The sequence below is a fragment of the Aphelocoma coerulescens genome, assembly GCF_041296385.1.
Source record: "Aphelocoma coerulescens isolate FSJ_1873_10779 chromosome Z unlocalized genomic scaffold, UR_Acoe_1.0 ChrZ, whole genome shotgun sequence".
NCBI lineage: Eukaryota > Metazoa > Chordata > Aves > Passeriformes > Corvidae > Aphelocoma > Aphelocoma coerulescens.
The window spans coordinates 3,160,339-3,181,573 of record NW_027184085.1 but is presented as its reverse complement, the minus strand read 5'-3'; the positions used below and the strand labels follow the sequence as shown (position 1 = coordinate 3,181,573).

The window sequence follows — 21,235 nt, the reverse complement described above, 5'->3', positions numbered from 1 at the left end:
CTTTACACCTGGATCCTCTCCTTCCCTGTGCTCCAGGGAGAAATTCCTTCAATTTCTGGAGCTCCAGGCTCAGCTCATTGTGCTCCTGACCCCACAGAGCTGGGGAGGGGCGTGTGGGTGGAGGTGAGAGCTCTCAGCAGCATCCTTTTTGCAAGGGAGGCAACAGTAATGATGTTTACTGCAGTTTGGCCACTGATACTTTCTCTCAGGAAGCCCTGGCTGGAAGCAGCCGCTGGGAAGGCACTAGATGGCACCAGAGCCAGAGGATATGGGATCTGGGCTGCCGTCTCACCCTCCTCTGCATCCCCACAGAACGGGGAAAGTGCGCTCAAAAACAGGCAAAAAGGGCCTCTGGATGAGAAAAGGCCGGTTTTTCTCTGGTTTTCCTAACGCTGCTGGACTCAGTTGCTTTGGTCAGACCCTGTCCATGCAGCCAGCATCCATCCCAAGGCAGGGAAAAGGGCCCCAGGAAGAGCAAAAGGAATCCAATCATCTGGAAGGAATACTGAAATTAAATTAACCAGCTGTGATTTTGAGATAATTAACCACTGATGAGACTGTGTCTCCAGGTATTAAGCCAGGGATGTGGGAATGTGGACAGGGGATGCTGACCTTGAGTTATTTTTGGTTAACCAGCAAACCAAGGAGCTGATTTCATAAATAAAATAGTACCATGTCCTTGATTAGCGGCAGAATTTGTGGGATTTTGCAGCGAAGCATGTTTCCAGGAGAGGGCTTTCTCACCACAGTTCTTGCAGTGGCCATGGTTGCACCCCAAAGCTGCTGCTGCAGGAGCTGGTGGGATACTGGGATGGGGAGAACGTCAGGGGACTACGAAAGAAAACACATCAAAACCTCTGCTTCCCAAAAATAAGGGCAGGATGGAGAAGAAGGGATGAATTTGGGGTCATTCTGCTTGAAACAGGGTGATGTGACACATCCTAAGGCCAATCCCTGCCCTCCTCTCTGGCAGGCGCAGAGGCAATAATGAATATATGAGCATAAAACTCTAACTGAAAGGAAGAATTTAATCAGCCCCAAAATCCTGCTTTGGACTCAATGCACTGAATCTTCACCAGCTCGCATTTTGCAACAACTATCACGAGTCAGAAAACCCCCCACCTTTGCTTTGTCATCTGCCACACCCATAAAAATGGAGAATGAAACTCCTCGAAGAAAAATAATTCGGTTCTGGCAAAATGTTAAGGTATTAGTGGGGCATCATAGAATCTTTGAATTGCTTTAGTTGGAAAAGCCCTCCAAGACCATCGAGTTCAAACATTCCCCCAGCACTGCCAAGGCCACCACTGACCCATGTCCCCAGGTGCCACATCCACACGGCTTTTAAACCCCTCCAGGCATGGAAACTCCAACATTGCCTTCTGGACAGCCTGTTCTGATGCCTGACCACTCTTTTTGTCGAGAACTTTTTCCCTAATATCCACCCTCTCCTCCCCTGGCCCAGCCTGAGGCCGTTCCCTCTCCTCCTGTCCCTGTTCCCTGGGAGCAGAGCCCGACCCCCCCGGCTGCCCCCTCCTGTCAGGGAGTTGTGCAGAGCCACAAGGTCCCCCCTGAGCCTCCTTTGCTCCAGCCTGAGCCCCTTTCCCAGCTCCCTCAGCCGCTCCTGGGGCTCCAGCCCCTTCCCAGCTCCGTTCCCTGCCCTGGACTTGTGACACTTATCCCCTTTGCCACCATAAATTGCGCTCCCTCATGAAATGAGCTGGGGAGGGAGCTGGATGTGTGCTGGGTTCCTTCGAGCTGCTGTGAGCTCCCAAAAATCCTTTTTTCAGGGAAAAGGGAAAAACCACCTCCTGGGCCACATATCTGAAACAGGCTCCGGCAAAATAATTGCAAAGTGTTTTCTTTCTCTCCTCCCAAATGGCTGCTCTTTGGAGCTGAGGTTTTCACCCATTTTCTTATTTTATCTCCATAAAACTGGAAAATTGAAATGCTGAAATATTACACTTTAATCAAATGCATAATGATTTCTTCTAGTTTGCCTCACTCTCTTTTCTTTTCTTTCTTTTTTTTTTCTTTTTTCTTTTCCTGAAAAAGGTGAAGAAACAAGGTAAGAAGCAGATGAGAAAAAAATACAGGGAGGCAGAAAATAAAGCAGCAAAATAACCTGAGATTAAATGTCAGTGTAAAGAAATCTCAAATAAAGCCCTTCCAATTCCTGAGTCCCCACCTGGGTTTGGGTTGCTCTTGCTCCCAGGCATAGAACAATGGTATTTGCCGCAGAGATTTCCCCTCCTTTTTCACCCTTTCTCTATCCATGTTGCTCAAAATTTTTCCACCATCGCTTTTCCCTGGAGGTTCTCCAGTGCTGTTCCCCCAATCCCAACAGGTTTTGTGCCTCCCCCACCTGAGTCTTGAGACCCTCAAGACCCGCAGCCCAAACCACGCTGGCGTTCGATGGAATGGCCTCTGGGGGGTGTGGGATGTCCCTCCTGGGCAAACCACGGGCTTCAAAACCGCAGCACGGAGCTCTTCACGGGGGCTGTTCCACTGTCCTGCCCGAGGTCAGCCAAAAAAAAATCCCTAAATTTGAGGAAAACTGACTCATCAGTTCTCGAGCCAGTTGAGCGAGCCCATCCTGACTTCCCAAAGGGTTTCACCCAGCTCGGCTTTGAAGAAGTGGTGAAAAGTCCCGTATCAGGCTGAGATTACTGAGGGTGGGCAGAGGGTGAGGGGCAGGTCTGGGAATTATGGTCAGTCACCCTCAGACCTGCCCGAGGATGGTGCTGATGCGCCATGTGTGCCCCAGGACCTCCCAGCTGCCCTGTACCACATGTATAATTACTGGATATCCTCCTGGATGAGGGGAGAATCCTTCCCCACCGTACCGAGGGGTGAGACATCCCCGGTGCCCCCACGCCCGTGCCTGCAGCATCCCCAAAACACCCACCCACGGGGACTCCCGTTCCACACGCGACACCCACGAGGACACGCAGCACTCCACCGGAGCGGAATTTCGTGGGATAATTTTTGAGGAGAGCCTGGGACAAAGGTGGGGGGATGCCCCAAACGGGGGGTGCTGGACCCCAAAAGCTGCACTGGGGTTCACCGGCAGGCACCAGGCGGGCAGGAAGGAGCCGGGGGCTAATTTTAACCCCAACCTGTGCCTGCGGCATCTGCGGAGACGTGCGGAGCGCCAGCGAGGGATCGGGTGTCCCGGGAAGGGCGGGAATGTGTGCGCGGATGCAAAGCGACAGCAGCGGGGGCTGAGCCCCGTGAAATGCCCGGGACAACTGCGGCGGGGCCAGGGGCCACCGGAGCAGCTGCCTGAGGCAACTGGGGCTGCTGGAAAGGCTGCAGCCCCGGCCCGGGGCCAGCAGCCGTCTCAGGGGACCACGGACGGGATGCCAGGGTGTTTTACAGGGTCTTGGGACCCGTCCTGCAGCCACCGGAGCGGGGATGGGAAAGGTGGGCATCCCTCCTGGGCTGACTCACGCCCGGGTTTGGCTGCGTTACACCCTGCAGGACTTTTAGCACTTGGAGAAGTGTCCCTTTGCAGGGTGCGTGTGACACAGCCATCTCGACATCACACCTCGATGCCGGGGGGGATCTGTTGCTGCTGACAGGGACGCGTGGGAAGTGGTTGTTTTTCCGTGCTGCGACACAAACGGGGCTCAGGAAGCGTCTCATTACGGCATAAACAAGGAAAATTAGATTAGACTGGATGTAAGGGAAAAACATTTTTGGTGGGGGTGCTGAGGCCCTGGCACAGGGTGCCCCGAGAAGCTGTGGCTGCCCCTGGATCCCTGGAAATGTCCAAGGCCAGGCTGGAGGGGGCTTGGAGCAGCCTGGGACAGGGGAAGGTGTCCTTGCCCGTGGTTTTAGACAAGCTTTAAGGTCCCTTCCAGCCCAAACCATTCTGGGATCCTAGGAAGAAAATGAAACAACAAATTTTGCTCTTCCCTTGGAAATATTGACGCTGCTGATGTGCTGCCTGCCAGTACTGAGCCAGGGCTGGCCGAGCCCTGGGGTGGGCAGTGCTCACAGCAGCATGGTGACAGCGGGGCACAAGGCCCAGCCTTTCCCTGCCAAAAGCCCCCCACGAGTCAGTGCAGCCTCCTGGGAGGCATGGAGCCGGGTAAGGCAGGAGTTGGGATGCAATGGGGGGGGCACTGGCAGGCAATGGACACCTGGAACGTGCCCTGCTCCCGTTTGAGGGGAGCTCAGAGCAGCAGCTGTAGGAACGTACCCTAAAGGGCCCTTTAGGGTGGAGGTTGCAGCTCTGGAGAAGGCTTGAGGGCGTGCTGGCAGCTTTCCCTGTGGATCAAGTTAATCCTTCCCAGGCATCTGCCCTGGGGCTGTGGGACTGGCAAGGAAGGGGTTACACAGATCCAGGTTACCAAGCTCACGTTTTAATTCAGATCAGGAGAAAAAAAACAAAACCAAAACCAACCAAACAAAAACCCCAAGCAACAAACCCACAAACTCAACGCAACGCCATAATCCAGGCGGACAAATCCATCGCACATCCGCGTCCGGAGGCTGCTGGGCGCTTAAACCTGCCAGATGCACGGGATGGATAAGGCTAAGCGGGGATTAAGGGGGCTCCCCACGGCGGGACAGCGGCCGCAGCGGGTGGGGGGACGGGGGCAAAAGGAAAAAAACCCAGCCTGGGCAGGGTGGGAAGGCCATGGAAAAGTCGCTTTGCAGCAGAGGGAAATGATTCCCAGGATCCTGCGCTTCGACAGAAATCCCTCCTGCACAACGGGGGCTTCTGACTCCATTAAAACAGTTTTAAATCGAGACGAGCATCTGTTTGGGGTTTTCTTAGGGGTGAATTGCCCTTCTTTAGGCTGCGGGGGTTCATTGCACCAGCAGGTGGGTGGCTCTGAGCTCCCAGGGGTTTCCAGGCGCTCTCTGCATCCCTCCAGGCTTGGCCGCAGCCATTTTAGGTCAGTGATGCCCCAACAGATAAATTCTGTCGGTAACTGGGGCGTCAACACAATACGGCCACTGTGTCACCCGCGGGGAGGAGAGTGGGACTGGGACAGGGACGGGGATGGGGATGGGGACGGGGATGCGGATGGGGACAGGGACTAGCCCCCGCGGCCCCGCTTCGGGCACGGCCTGATGCATGTTTCCCGAGTGCCACAGCGAGGGACGTGCGGCAGGGAATGCTCCAGGCATGTGTGATGTGGGAGGGGACCAGGGGCTGTGGGCGGGGGGCAGCACGAGCGTGTGTCGGTGGTTGTGTGTGAGCGTTGTGGGTGCACGGGTGCGTGTGTGATGTGTGTCTGTGCGTGCTCGTGGCGTGTGCGCGCCTGTACGGGGCGTGTGAGTCTGTGTGCGCCTGTGCTGACACACAGAGCGTGCAGCTCGGCGCGTGTGCGCACACGCGTGTGCAACTGACGTGTGTTTGTGTGGGGGAATGGATGGTGGGTGGTGGATGGATGGAGGAATCAATGGATGGTGGGTGGTGGATGGATGGATGGATGAATCAATGGATGGATGGATGGATGGAGGAATCAATGGATGGTGGGTGGTGGATGGATGGATGGATGGATGAATCAATGGATGGATGGATGGATGGAGGAATCAATGGATGGTGGGTGGTGGATGGATGGAGGAATCAATGGATGGTGGGTGGTGGATGGATGGATGGATGAATCAATGGATGGATGGATGGATGGAGGAATCAATGGATGGTGGGTGGTGGATGGATGGATGGATGAATCAATGGATGGATGGATGGATGGAGGAATCAATGGATGGTGGGTGGTGGATGGATGGATGGATGGATGGATGAATCAATGGATGGATGGATGCATGGAGGAATCAATGGATGGAGGAATCAATGGATGGTGGGTGGTGGATGGATGGATGGATGCATGGATGAATCAATGGATGGATGCATGGATGGATGGATGGATGGATGCATGGATGGATGCATGGATGAATCAATGGATGGATGCATGGATGGATGAAGGCATCAATGGATGGATGGATGGATGGAGGAATCAATGGACGGTGGGTGGTGGACGGATGGATGCATGGAGGGATGGATGGATGGATGAATCAATGGATGGATGAAACAATGGATGGATGGATGGATGGATGGATGGATGGATGGATGGATGGATGGATGGATGGATGGATGGATGGGTGGAGGGATGGATGCATGGAGGGATGAATGGAAGGGTGCATGGATGGATGGAAGGATGGCTGGACTGATGGACAGATGGATGGATGGACGGGTGAATGGAAGGATGGATGGAGTGACAGACGGACAGAGGGATGGACGGAAGGACAGAGGGAGGGGTGAGTGGACAGACGGACGGACAGTCGGAAAGACAGATGGAAGGATGGATGGAAGGACGAATGGCTGGATGGATGGACAGACGGAGGGATGGAGGGATGATGGATGGATGGATGGATGGATGGATGGATGGACTGACAGACAGACAGAGAGACAGACAGAGGGAAGGATGGATGGCTGGACGAACGGATGGACAGACAGATGAAGGGATGGATGGCTGGATGGACGGATAGACAGACAGATGTAGGGATGGATGGAAAGATGGATGGCTGGCTGGACTGATGGACAGACAGACGGAGGGATGGATGGCTGGATGGACAGACAAGATGGGGGGATGGATGGATGGATCGACGGACGGACAGACAGACAGATGGAGAGATGGATGGAGGGATGGATGGCTGGACAGACGGACAGACAGATGGAGGGATGGATGGACGGACGGATGGATGGATGGATGGATGGATGGATGGATGGATGGATGGATGGATGGATGGATGGATGGATGGATGGACGGACAGATGGACAGACAGACAGATGGAGGGATGGATGGCTGGACCAACAGACAGACAGATGGGGAGATGGATGGACGGGCGGATGGATGGCTGGACAGACGGACAGACAGACAGACGGAGGGATGGATGGACGGATGGATGGCTGGACAGATGGACAGACAGACGGAGGGATGGAGGGATGGATGGAGGGATGGATGGATGGATGGATGGCTGGACAGACGGACAGACAGGCAGATGGAGGGATGGATGGCTGGACCGACGGACGGACAGACAGACGGAGGGATGGATGGACGGATGGCTGGACGGACGGACGGACAGACAGACAGACGGAGGGACGGACGGATGGACGGCTGGACCGACGGACGGGGCGGATGCGCGCGCACGCGACCCCGCTGCGCGCGTGCGCGCGCGCCACCCTCGCGCGCGGGCCGCCCCGCCCTCGGCGCCCATTGGCCGCTGGCGGGAGGGGGCGTGTCCCGGCGGCGGCCCCCGCGCTGCCATTGGCCGCGCGCCCCTTTGTGTGCCGGCCGAGCGCGGCCGCCGCCAGTCGCCGGCGCGTCCGGGGGGCACAAAGGCCGCAGCATGGTCCTGGTGCACGTCGGATACCTGGTGCTGCCCGTCTTCGGCTCCGTGCGCAACAGAGGTACCGCTCCCGGCAACGCGGGTTCGCGTCCCGGGGCCGCTAACGGCGGCGAGGGGGGGCGGCGCGTCCCGGGTCCCCGGCGGCAGGAAGGGGGGGGCTGCCCCTCAGCGTTCCCCACAGCCCACCTCACCCAGCCCAGCGGCATCTCCCTTTCTGGGGCGCCAGACGCCCCACACACGCCACGTTTTGGGACCCTCCTCCCGCCCGCACCTCCCATCTCCGCTGCGGTAGATCCATTTCCCCCTCCCCCCACCCCGTTCTTCTTTTACGGATTTTATTTTATTTTTTAATTTACCCTACCCCCCCCACCCCTCGCCGTAGCCACCAGGCCATCCCAGCGTAGCTGTAGCCGATAACAGCCATTTTTGTACCTCCATCCTGTGTAGTAGCTGAGTTACATTTGCACTGTAAATTCCTGTTAAGTGGATTCGTTTTGCTGTGGTCGTCGTCGCAGAGTCTCTTTGGGGTGGGGTGGGGGCAAACGCCCCCAAATTGCGGCCAGACCCACAATCACGGGGCGGCTGAGACTGAAAGGGACCGCGGTGGGGTCAGCTGGCCCCCACGTCCCTGCTGAAAACCTTCCGAAAAACATTAAATTTGGGGGGGGGGGGAAGCGCAGCGATTGGCCGCGATTCCGAAAATCGGGCTGGCAGAGAGTTGGGGAGCGGGATGTGTGTGGTGAAGCAGCTGCTGAGGTACCCCCGCCAGCCGCTGGCGGGGGGTGCAGCATCCCCGTCCCCGCGGTGACACCGCTGTCCCCGCGGGCATCGCCCCCGGCCCCGTCCTTCCTTGCAGCCACAAGTGTCCCGTCCCGCCGGCGCACCCCCAACCCGCCTAGCACCCCCCAAAAAACTGGGCTGCCGAAAGAGACGACTGGCAAAATGGTTTTCCATTAAACAGGGATAACATTTTTTTCTGCTGTGCTAAATTACTTCCTGTTCTTATTTTGTGGGTAATTTTTTCTGTACCGAATATCCTTTGGTTGTGTATCTCCACCTTTTTTCTTGTACTAAAACTAAAGCATGGTCTGTATTTTTTTACATTACCTAGTTTCTGATGTAAATCTCTCTGTAGAGACATACCCTGCTGAAATGTAATGTGCTGTAGCCTATACATCTGCTCAGTGTACGCTGCTTTTGTTCTGTTGCCCTTCCATAGCATGGTGGGCCTTGCCTTTTTGTATTGTGTGCATGATGACATTGTTACACACGATTCCACTAATACTAATATACGATCTCTCAATAAAGAAACTAGTTTTCCTATATTAACCTAGTGTGCTTTTTCTATTGCTGTTTTCCCATTTATTGTCGTATCCTGCTGTTTAGATTTTTTCCTTGCTTTCCCCTCATCGTGAGGTTTGAGTGAGTGGATTTTTTCTCCCTTGTAGAGCAGATATGGGGGCTTTTAAATACATTTTTCCCCCCCCCACCTCCTATGCCATATCTACCCTCAGTATTAGTCTGTGTGTACATACTCCCCAGTGCACAGTCCGTATTGCTGTTGTGCCGATGCAGAATTCCGGTTTTACCGCAGAATAGCCAAAAAAAAAAAAAAAAAAAAAAAAGGTGTACAAATCCAATCCCTCATTATTAATCCGAAAAAAAAAAATTGGTGAAGGGTCTGCTGCTTATTCATTCTAGTTACAACATTACATGTTCCTTACCTCGGGATAGATGGGGGGAATTGTTTATTTTTCGAAACTCCTGATTAACGAGAGGCAAACCAACCTGTATTTAAAAAAAAAAAAAAACAACCAAATTCCCCCTCTAATCTTTAAGCTGTATATTTAAACATATACATCCCTGCGAGCGCCCTGCCCACCATCTGCCAGGCGAGAAGTTGCCGTGCCTCGGTCCCGCGGCGACTGGCACGCTATAAATATCTCCACTAGACCCCTGCAAGGCAGGGCTCGTAAAAACGTCCCAGCTGCTAATGTTGTAACTACATTTTTCCTGCTCGAAGCCTCCAGGCCCACCATCTTCTGAATAAAAACTCGATTTGGTCAAAATAAATAAATAAATTAAAAAAAAATTCTAAAAGAAAAGGCAGACTATGGGGTTGGGAGAAAGTCATGGGGAGCCTTAAAATATTGGAAGCATGGAGGTATGGATGAATTGCGGGCAGCAAGCAGCTTTGCTGCGGCTGCAAAGCAATGATAATAGTGGTCACCTCTCCTTGTGCCTGCAGCAGACCTCCTCTCCCAGGTCTGCAAAATGGTCCTCTAAAACCTCCCCGTTTTGGCTTGGATGCCACGAGGAACTGAGGGAAGTCAGGGCTCCCAAAGCCAGGAGATGGGGCTGGGAGGGGAGGCGGGGGGAGCATCTTCTCTTTAATTACATTTCCACAGAAGCGGGCGGGAGACGCAGGATTGGTGATTGGTCTTTAATGAGAGGAAGACAAATTCAGCAGGTCGGTGGTTCCCACCCGCTAAAATTTCACGAGGGGCCGCTGGCAAACAAAACAAAAGCCAGAGGCTCCTGCAGACCGCCCTGCCTTTACCCCAGCATCCCTCCCAGAGACGCATCATTTCGCAAGGCTGTGCCTTTCCACCTCTCTCCTAGCTCTATCCTGAGTTTGGTCGGTTTTCTCTATGAACATTTATTTATGATTTCCTTCTCCATATTTCCTTTTCCGTGTACCTCGGTGACTGTTTGGCCATCCTGTCCCCCTCTGTATGAGCACCGGCGGGGTGCCCCCCTGCTCCCCCCTGGATGTAGTGTATGCCGTGGCCCTTTGTTCTCGCTCCATCCTCGCCCCGGGCCAGCGCTGAGCTCCTCCGTGCCTGACACATGTCCCCGTACACATCCCGAGGAGGGAGGCTGTGCTTCTCGCTTGCATGAAGGGAGACATGCATGCCTGTTGGGGCTGATCATTTTCCAATGTGATTTTTTTTTAATTATTATTTTCTCCTCCCTCTCCCCCCCCCCCCTCTTTTTTTTGTTTTTGTTTTGTTTCTTTTTAAATTCACCTCCCAACCCCCCCACCCACCCCTACCCCACGCCACGTGAGACAATGAGATTCGGGTTATGGCGTGGGGAAAAAAAAAAATCCCCCTTCTTCTCTCCCCCACCCCAAACCCCGACACAGATAAACCCATCCCCTCCACGGACACCTGCCGGCAGCTGCCCCTTTGTTGGGAGCGGGGATTCACTGCAGTGAGCGTAATAACCCCCCCCAGGTCTCAGTCTGCAAATCAGCCCTGGTACAGGGCAGAGTCAACCCACTCCGAGGATGCCTTGGTAATCTAATAATGCAGAAAACTGCTGGGTTAATGGCAACTTTTAAAGCAATTTATCATCCGCATCATATTTTTGACCTGTCTTGTTAGAAACACATCCTTACGAGAGGAAACATCCCCCCCCTCCTCCACCTCCCAGCCTTATTAGTCAGTAACCACTAGGCTTTCATAGCTCATAATCCATCAAACTCATCCACATTTTAATGACTTAATTCCTTTGACACTCTGGAAAAGCCACGCTTGAGTCTTGAAAAAGCCACCTGGTACAAAGAAAATGATTTTTTTTTTGTTTTGTGGTTTGGTTTTTTTTTGGTTGGTTTTTTGGTTGTTTTTTTTTTTGTTTTAGCATCGCGGGCTGAGGAAATCCAAGGCGGGTCACGTGCTGGTGGTGCTGCTGTGGGTGTGGAGGCACATGCAGTGATTTCTGTAAAGCCTAGACATCTCTCCAGCACCAACCTGTATCCCTGGGCTCCCTTAAATAACTCCTTTCAGTAACAGGGAGAAGGATAATCCCAAGCACAGACAAAACGGGCTCAGAGGTTCATTTATGTAAGGGTTGTGTAAAGGTCTCACGCCCATCTGTGTGCGTTTAATGATGGCAAGAGGGAGCTGGGCTGAGGGGTCTCTCACACGGGGTTTGGGCTGGTGGCATGGCTTCCATCCTTTCTAAGAGAAAGAGGAACGAGTAGTGGTCACGTTTTGCTCATGCTTGGAATTACCAGCAAAGTCTAAAGAAAGCTGATCTGGATTTACCTTGCTGAGTGCGGATCTGGCCCTGTGGAAGTGTGTTATTTAAGAACCGGTGAGTTGGTGCGCAAGGGAGGCAGCAGCAGAAGCTGTGAAGCTCGGGGAAGAAGCTGGGGTGTGTCTGCCACAAAACCCCGGAGCTGCTCTGGTGGAGGGGAACGGAGTGCTGAGGACACGGTGGGGACACGGCCCAGCTTTGCTTGGGGTGCCCTTGGTGTCCTTGCAGAGTCACCCCAAGTCCTCCTCCGTGACCCTTCTGGAAGGACTGTCCTAGAGTAAGTCTTGAGTTTCATTTTTGTTGTTGTTTCAAACCCTGCTCATGACCCAGGCAGCTCCTGAAAAGGGAGGATGGAGCATGGATGGGGCAGGCGCTTCCCCAAAAACTGTAGGAGAAACCCCCTCCCCAAGGTACCTCGGGGAGCACGTGGAACATCCAGGACTGTCTCATCCCTCTCCACTGACCAGAGGGAGGATGGTGGCCACGACTGGAGGTGTAGGGGTGGAAGGAGAGGGGAGTACAGCTCTTTTGGGGGTAGCACGGACATGGACATCCACTTCTGCCCCTTTACATGCTGGTTTAACCCCAAGCCATGCACTGGGGCTGCCTCGTGTCTCAATGGAGATATTCTTATCTCTAGAGTGTTCAAAAAGGATCAGGCACTGCAGCAGGTCAGCAGAGAAAAGCATTTCCCACCCTTGACCTGGGAGTGCTCGTTTTGGGAGGCATTAAATTAATGAGTGAGAAATCCAAGGGGAGATTTGCAAAAGGTCTTCTCCTATGTTAAATTGTCTTCAATATTCGTAACCCCCAGGAACGGAGTTGGTGTGGCAATTGGAAGAGGTGTGATGGCATTGCCAAATCCTGTGACTCTTGAGCATCTCATGGTACTTGGGTGTTCCTACATAACCCTGCAGCTCCTGGAGCTGGGTGATAGCACCAGGCTTTTCTCTAAAGGGGTTGTACATAATGTTGAGATTCAAGCTGCTGCTTATGGCAAACTTGGTCCTCAAAACTCACAAGTCAGCACTCAGCAGGTGTTTCAGCTGATGTGGGGGTTTGGGAAGCAGGAGGAGGATGCAGGGCTGCAGTGGGGCCAGGGCAGGGACCTGCCGGGAAGCAGTGAGAGTGGGGACAACACCAAGTGGGGAAAATTGTAATTTTCTCCCTTTTTTGGTTGAGTTTGGATAGATGGAATGGGTTGGTCTGCAGCTGGGGTTGGAAAAGGGGTTGTGGCTTCCCAAGCAGCTCTGCACAGGACCCCATGGGAGATCCACAAACCTTCTCAGTGAGAAAGCTGTGTCTTTTGAGAAAGGTTAAATTTTCCCTCTAAAATAATAATAAAAAAAATGCAATCACTCCTCAGCCTCTTGCAACAGGTCCTGGTGATGGCAGGGACTGGGTTCGTGTGCTGGAGAGCTCAGCAGCAGCCAGGATGGAGGGAAACCTTGTCTTCTCCATGCCTCCTCTCCACCTTTTCTTAACCCTTTCTGCTCCTCCTCTGCTCAGTTTTGCAGTCTCCCAGGACCTTTTCTCACACATTTTCCTGCCTGATGGTCCTTTGCATTTCCCAGCCCCAGCTGGATTGGGCTGGTTGGCCCATGCTGTCGTGGATCCCTCTTGGTAAGTGTCCTTAACCTCTGTTGTTTTCTCTCCCTCCCTTTAAAGGCTGCAGAATGTGCCTGCAGGAAAGCTCTGTGTGTGTGGCTTGTGGTTCTTTAATGAATATCACTAAAGCTTCTGGCTTGAGGGACTACACCCAGTAGGGTCAGGAGCAAAGAAGGGCTGGGAGCAGCAAAGGTGCAGGTTTTGGAGGTAGTAAGGGGCAGCCCTGTGGGCTGGGAGCCTGTGAAGTGAGGACATGCCTGTGGGGAAATGTTTGGGTGAGGGTTTCAATAGCTGGGAGAAGGATCCAGGTGTCTCTTTTTCTCTCACCACATCCCTGTGGTCCCAGTTGCTCCCAGTGGCAGCTCTACGTGGAGGTGACACCTCAAGGTGTGGGTGATTCTCAGTTCACTCAGAGCCATGGGCTGGTGCTGGTTTTCCTCTTTTTTCCTCCCTCTGGAAGGCTCAAGTGGTGCTGTGGAGCTGTTACTGTGCACCACCCCTACGTGTCCTTTCCCAAATGGTCCAAGGAGCAGGTGTGTCCCTAAACAAGAAGAAGACCAGGCACGGGCACGTTCTGGGACTTTTTTGAGCAGAACTGATGGGACTGGGCAGCCCACCAAACCATATGTCCGGCTCTGGAGCTAAGAACTGCTGTGAAAACATTCTCTTGTCCTTTTATCCAGGCTGGGAGGGGTCTCTAAAAGGCATTCAGAAAAACCATCCCTGGGGCATCTGTCTTGCTGCAGCTGCTCCCCACCCTGGGTTCCTCCAGTGAAGAATGGGACTGGGAAACATCCCCACAGCAAATGTGCTCTCCCCAGCTGTGCTTCCTGTGTGTCTTTGGGATTCCTCATTCTCCTGGTGGCATCTGACTCTTCAGTCACACTGCTAGATCAAGGCACTGACCTCTTCCACAGGATCTTGGATTTTTTGGAGGCTGTGGGTGCACGAAGAGGCACCACTCATGACCACTTGCCCAACTAGCCAGTTTCTGTGCTGTCTCTGCTAGAAAACTGGGCATCTACAGACAAAAGGAAGCTTTCTTTTTTTTTTTTTCTTTTTTTTTTTTTTTTCTTTTTAATATCAGAGGAGGTGTCTGTATTTGCCTGTGTGCCTCGGGGCCGTGGAGGTTGTTTGGTCGGTTTAGGGCTGGCCATCATCAGGTAGTGGGAGCTGAGACTTAAATAGTCTCTCCTGAGAGCCCCAAACCTCAGTGAGGAGCAGCTGGAGTCAGAAAGGAGCTGTGGGTTCGTGATGAAGCTGCCTGGATTTGGGGTTGGACACCCATTTGGGAAAGTCTGAACTTGTTTGTACATGCATAAACCCAAAAAAATAAGTCCTCAGCTTTTAAAAGAGTTGCTTGGCATTTATACTGGAGTGAATGAGAATCTAGTTTGAAGTGTGTTTTTATCTTAAAAGAGAAAAAAAAAAGAAGAAGTTGGCATCAAACTGGCCACAGCGTAAAGGTATTTTGTGTGCAGGAGGGTTTGGTGGTGCAGTTATCTTTGAAAGACTATTGGGGTGTGTTAATCCCTGGTTTGGCATTTGCAGTTAAACTTGAGCAGGAGCTTTTTAAATCTCAGTCAGCGTCTGAAGGTAATGGGGGTGGTGATGCTTCAGGAGAAGTGTCCATCAAGCCTGGCAGCTTCCACAACCTCCAGGCGGAAAATACCACTCATTTGCCTGTCAGGAAGGGAGCTGTAAATCTCATGCAGATTACCATGCTTCTTGTTGTGGTTTGCTAGATCCACATTTCTCTTTCTTGTAGCCTGGCCTTTAATATTAATATCTTTAATTTCATTTATAAATTCACTTATCAGCTTTCATTAGTCATGCCGTTAATGATCCCAGGCAAGAAATTTGTCATTTGACGTCAAAAGGCAGATTAAGGGACTTCTAAAGCCTTGGGAAATGGCTTCATGCTGCACCAGAATTATAGTGGTTGGCATACGAGGCTAATACTAGGTGTAATTTGCATCTGCTGCTCAGGGGATGAGTGATTATTTTATATATTTAGCAGAAAACAAGAGAATTTCTTAACCATGAATGGTGCTGTTTCCTGCAAACTCTGCAGTATTATGAATCACTGGGCTATAAACATCTTGTTTGCTGGCGCGCCTGGTTTCGAGTTACCACTGGGGGGGGGGGACCCTGACAACTCCCCTCCTCCTTGGCGGGGTTTTCCTAATTGAAATTAAGAGATTCCCTCTGTGCTAGGAGCTGGAAGGGACAGGCAGTGGATTAAGTTTTGCTTTGCCAAAACTGAGTGCCTTTGGTCGCTGCGCTCCCCTGACGGTAGGTGAGGGTGATTGGGAGGGTTTGGAGATGGGTGTCTAAGGCATGAAAATGGAGAAACCTCACAATATTTGCTCAAAACATCTAGAAAAGAGCAATACTGGACTGAAAACAGATGAGATGCAGCAGCTCCAGGCACTGGTCCATTCAGGTCTGTCAGGATGAGGCTTTACAGATGCTAGGAGCAAGCAGCCTGTTGGGAGAGACCTTATCTTGACCAGCTGTTATTTGTGATATCCCACAAATCTCCTGGGGCTGACATAAGGAACGAGGAGGCTTCCTGCACAGAGATAGCAGGACATTAGCGGGCTTGGGGTTGTTACAAAGTTGTTACTGTTTAATAATGCATGCCTCATGGCGTGCAACCCCTGTAAGAGAAAGATCCCCTCCCCTGCTGGCAACCTGCAAAGCCCATTGGCAGCCCCAAACTCTCTCCTGCTCCTCTGTGCAGAGCCTCCTTTGAGATCAAAGGGCTACAGGCAGACCTCCACGAGCCTGAAGGGACAAAATGTTATCCATTGTGCGCCAAAGCACTTGTGGAGCTGGTTTTGCTCAGCCCTCCTTGGGCTGAGTGGGAAACTCCTGCAGAAACCGCAGTGGGGTGACCCTGACTGGACACCAGGTGCCCACCCAGCTGCTCCATCACTCGCCTCTTCAGGACAGGGAGGAGAAAAGGAAATGGAAAAGAAGTTGTTGAGATAAAGTCAATTAAATAAAGCAAAAGCAAAGGCTGCTAAGGAAAACAGAAGAGTTACTCTCTCATTTCCCATCTCCAGGTGATGTCTGGCCACTTCCTGGGAAGTAGGGATTCAATACTTGTAGTCGATGCTCTCTGGGAGCCAGCCAGGGTGTGGCCACAGCCCCAGGGCAGGGCCCGTCCCCTGTGCCGGCACTGCTGAGGCACCTCCAGTGCTGGGGACAGCTCTGGGCCCCTCAGGACAAGAGAGACATTGAGGGGCTGGAGCGTGTCCAGGGCAGGGAACGGAGCTGGGAAGGGGCTGGAGCCCCAGGAGCGGCTGAGGGAGCTGGGAAAGGGGCTCAGGCTGGAGCAAAGGAGGCTCAGGGGGGACCTTGTGGCTCTGCACAAGTCCCTGACAGGAGGGGGCAGCCGGGGGGGTCGGGCTCTGCTCCCAGGGAACAGGGACAGGAGGAGAGGGAACGGCCTCAGGCTGGGCCAGGTGAAATTCAGGTTGGATATTCGGGAAAATTTCTTCATGGAAAGGGTTATTAAGCTTAGGAACAGGCTGTCCAGGGTAGTGTTGGAGTCCCCATCCCTGGAGGGATGTATAAGCCCTGTGGGTGTGGCACCTGGGGACATGCATCAATGGTGGCCTTGGCAGTACTGGGGGAATGTTTGGACTTGATCTTAGAGGTCTTTTCAGTCTAAATGATTTCCTGATGCTGTACCTTCCTGAGTTTATCAAAGTAGCAGCAAAACCCATCTCTATCCTTAGTGTGCTGCTCAGCTCAGCCTGACTTCCTCCTGCAGTATATTGACCAGTGGTGGCCAGACTCTTGCCTCCGAGGTTGTTCCTTCAAACTGTGAGCTGGAAATTAGGGTGTGGCATGGATATTGGCCCCCAAGGCAAGGAATGTCCTGTCCCCATAACACCAGGGAAGTGCATGGGTGAGCAGTGGGTGGTGGGCCAGCAGCTCAGCTGGTGGAAGTTCTATTGAACTGAGTTGCCAGGGACTAGAGAACAGGAATATCTGGTTTTGATGATGATGATTATTTTCCAGTTCACTGGCTGAAAATTTATTTTCCTGGTTTTATATTGTCCTTGAGTTTTTCAGCAAAATGAGAGGGTGGGGAGATGCTTTTAAATGGTTCATTTGAAGGGAGATGAAATAGGCCACAACCCCAGAAGTGAAATACTATCTTATGACAGAAAATGAAACAGCATCAACTGGATGCAAGGAATAAAAACAATTCATCATAATATTTGAGCTGGGTTTTTCATACACAAATGTTTCACTTTGGCATATTTTTTTCAGTATCTTGAATGTGGGTTAGGTGTTTTGTACTCACTTGAGGGAACATGCAATAGTCAGGAATAGACTGACTTTGTGTTCTTGTACTGTGAAACTACCAAATTTATTTAATCAAGAGAATTAATGCCTGAGATGAGTCCTGGAATGATGTGGGAGGTCACAAAGTGTAGCTGGCCCTTTACAGAAAGAGGAGGCACTTTTGGGTACCACAATATAAGAAAACACATTAAACTGTTAGAGAGCGTCCAAAGAAAGCCACAAGGATGGTGAAGGTCCGTGAGGGGAAGCCGTGTGAGGAGAAGCTGAGGGCACTTGTCAGTTCAGCTGGAGAAGAGGAGACTGAGAGGAGACCTCACTGTGGTCTTCAACATCCTCATGAGGGGAAGCAGAGGGGCAGCTCTGATCTCTCCTCTCTGGTGACCAGGGACAGGACCCAGAGAAGGCTGGAGCTGTGTCAGGGCAGGGTCAGGCTGGCTATCAGGAAAAGTTTCTTCCTCCAGAGGGTGCTGGGCACTGCCCAGGCTCCCCAGGGAATGGGCACGGCCCCGAGGCTGCCAGAGCTCCAGGAGGGTTCGGACAATGCTCCCAGATATGCACAGGGTGGGGTTGTTGGGGTGTCTGTGCAGGGCCAGGAGCTGGACTTGATGATCCTTGTGGGTTCCCTTCCCACTCAGGATATTCTGTGATTCTCCTCCAGCCTGCAGACACAAACAGCACCTTCTCCATGGCCTTGTTTGCTTGGAGCAGGAAAACTTGTCTGGCACGTGTGATTACACACTTGCCAGTGGAAATCTTGGGTGTTTTGCCCCAGGGGACCACAGGACCACAGCCCCGAGGCTGCCAGAGCTCCAGGAGGGTTCGGACAATGCTCCCAGATATGCACAGGGTGGGGTTGTTGGGGTGTCTGTGCAGGGCCAGGAGCTGGACTTGATGATCCTTGTGGGTTCCCTTCCCACTCAGGATATTCTGTGATTCTCCTCCAGCCTGCAGACACAAACAGCACCTTCTCCATGGCCTTGTTTGCTTGGAGCAGGAAAACTTGTCTGGCACGTGTGATTACACACTTGCCAGTGGAAATCTTGGGTGTTTTGCCCCAGGGGACCACAGGGACACTGTGGAAGTCAGGATGTATCATCTTGCCCTGGCTCACCTGCAGGGAGGGTCCGGTACTGCCAGATCCAGATGGCTCTGATGCCATCCGGCTGCTTCTTCTGGGTGGTGCTGGGGTGTCCTGGGGAAGGAAAATATTGCCAGGAGGTACTTACAGGCTTAGGAAAATAGGATGTGTGCCAGGGGGAAGGAAGGCACGTTCCCTTGGACAGAAAGCAGTTCCTCCTGAGAGGACTTGGGATGCTGCTAGGGAAGCCAGATGTGTTTGCTTGGTGTTCTCTCTGCTCTTCCTGCAACAAGTGATTTTGAGCCCCTTTAGCAAAATCAAGGGCCAAACCTCAATATCTGGGAAGCTCACAGCAGTTTTTGGGGTATGTTGCAGTGGCTCATTGTGGTTTAACCCCATCCAGCCCCTCACAGCCCCTCATTCACTCCCCCACCAGTGAGACTAGGGAGAGAATCAGAAGGGTAAAAGCTGGAAAACTTTTGAGAGGATTAAGGCAGTTTAATAGGGACAGCAAAAAACGTGCACACAAGCAAAGCAAAACCAAGGAATTAATTCACTGCTTCCCACGGTCAGGCAGGTGTTCAGCCATCTCCAGAGAGCAGGGCCTCCTCCCACGTAACAGTGGCTTGGGAAGACAAACACCATCACTCCAAACATCCCTCCCTTCCTCCTTCTTCCCCTCACTTTATATTATCTTTGCCACCATTATTTTGGCCACACGAAAAGCAGCAAAGGCCTTGGCTCTGTGCAAGCCCTGCTCAGCAATAACAAAAACATCTCTGTGTTATCAACCCTGTGTTCAGCACAAACCCAAAACACAGCCCTGTACCAGCTACTGTAAAGGGAATTAACTCTACCACAGCCCAAACCAGCACACTCAGGCATCATACAGACCTTGTGGGGACCCCTGTCCTTGTTCTGGGATTCCTTATCCACAGCCCAGCATCTCTCACTGGACATTTTTCTGTTAGAAACTAAGCCATGAAGGAGGTCTTTTCCCCCTGGGCCAGCCTCAGCACTGTCAGATTCAGGCTCGTCCTCTGTGTCTCTGCAGAGACACAACTTCTGCTGCTCTTCAGGAAATGCCTTCCGAGCCTGGATGAGTAGTCAGAGAATCATGGAGTCACCTGAGCTGGAAGGGACGCACAGGGATCATCAAATCCACCCCCTGGCCCTGCACAGACACCCAAACAATTCAACCTGTGCATCCCTGGGAGTGTTGTCCAAACACTCCTGGAGCTCTGGCAGCCTCGGGGCTGTGACCGTTCCCTGGGGAGCCTGGGCAGTGCCCAGCACCCTCTGGAGGAAGAACCTTCTCCTGATATCCAACCTAACCCTCCTCCTAGCCTGCAGCACCCTTGGTATTACCTTCACTTGACTTCTCCACTTTCACCTCTCTCATTTCCCACCATGTGTTACAGTATCTGCCATGATTTCCCCCATGGATGCGAGGGGTTTTCTTGAGTTGCTCCTTCCTCACATTCCTTCTCCAAGCACCAACATCTTCCTCGTGGCTGGTGCTGGCTCTGGGACCCAAACCTGCTTAAAACACTTGAGGTGCTTTAGCACAGTGACCTGGTGTGTGTTGGCATAGGGGAGGGTAAGGCACTGCTCTCCACATGTCCAGACCTCCCTGAGAGCTCCATATGGGCTGAAGGGATGAGGAGGCTGAAGAGCAAGCCCTGTCCTCTGGCTGCTGCCCTGGGGGATGTCTGTGATGGATGGTGTAATAAGTGGCATTGGGAACACGGAGATGGGCAGATCTCTCTCATAACTAGCCTTAAAGAACAGTTGCATTCATTATCTGGCCAGGGGAAGGAACATCGTGGTGTGGTGCCAAGTGGGCTCTCAGTACACATCCCTCTTCCAGCCTCACTTCTAGAAAACACTGCTTTCAGTGGGGGTGGTTTGGATGGGTGCTGTGCAGAAAGGACCCGTGCTAAAGGGCTGCTGCTCTTTCACTGAGCAGGGAGCACTGGGGCCTCTCCTCTCCCCCCCTCCTCTCTTTGCTGCAATGGCACAACTGGGCACAGTTTTCTGGGCCCCGTGATGGGAGTGGGGAAGCAGAAAGGGCCTCTTCCCAATGCCCTGCAATTTAAATGGGAAACAGGGATGGACATGCTCTGCAGAAACCTGGCTGGCTGGCAGCGTCCCCGGGAGGGGGAGGTGACATCCAGGCCAGCACAAGGGGCAGAGGGCATCACAGAGGTGCCAGGGCCTGGCAGCAGGGTGGTGCAGGGGAGGAGGGCTGTACCAGGGCACCCAACAACAGCCTCTGCTTGGAGCTGCCACCACTGCAGAGGCCCTTGGGAGTCCTCTTTGAATGCAGCCTGTTGGAGGTAAGTTTAATGGAGCAGGTGGGTGTGCAGGGTGGGCACCCTGCCCCCTGAGCTGAAATGTTCCTCTCCAGTCCACGAATAGTCCCAGATCCTGCTTGCTATTGGGTTTTTTTTCCCTCAAAAAAAAAGCCCTTTTCTAGTGATGCCATGATGTACACACTTTGCATCACGCCAGGGAGCTGGAGCTTTGAGAAAGCCAAAAAATATAATGAGACTTTGAGATTAAAAGGAAAGAAAGAAAAGGGATGAAAGCCCAGAGCACAACAGCATCGTGGAAATGCGAGGTGTTTGCCAAGGTTCAGGCACCAAAAAGCCAATGAAAAGTGATTTGTTGCTATCAGTGCCTGTGGTGAGTGATCTGTTCCCACATCTGAGTTTGGGTTTGGGTGGGGTGCAGCCCATCAGCTGTAGGAGTTGCTTTTTCTGTCTGTCAGTGCATACCACCTTCCATGCGAGAGAAAGGTGTCTCTCT

General features: G+C 52.6%; 1 protein-coding gene across 2 annotated transcripts in view; it reads left to right on the top strand.

Moving 5' to 3' along the window:
- Positions 1 to 7,349: 7,349 nt before the first annotated feature.
- ARK2C (arkadia (RNF111) C-terminal like ring finger ubiquitin ligase 2C) overlaps positions 7,350 to 21,235 on the top strand; it is a 53,434-nt gene continuing 39,548 nt past the window's right edge. For both annotated transcript variants that reach the window (XM_069002305.1, XM_069002303.1), the window contains exon 1: positions 7,350 to 7,429. In XM_069002305.1, coding sequence (XP_068858406.1) covers positions 7,369 to 7,429 — 61 coding nt within the window. In that variant the 5' untranslated portion in view covers positions 7,350 to 7,368. The remainder of the gene's footprint in view (positions 7,430 to 21,235) is intronic.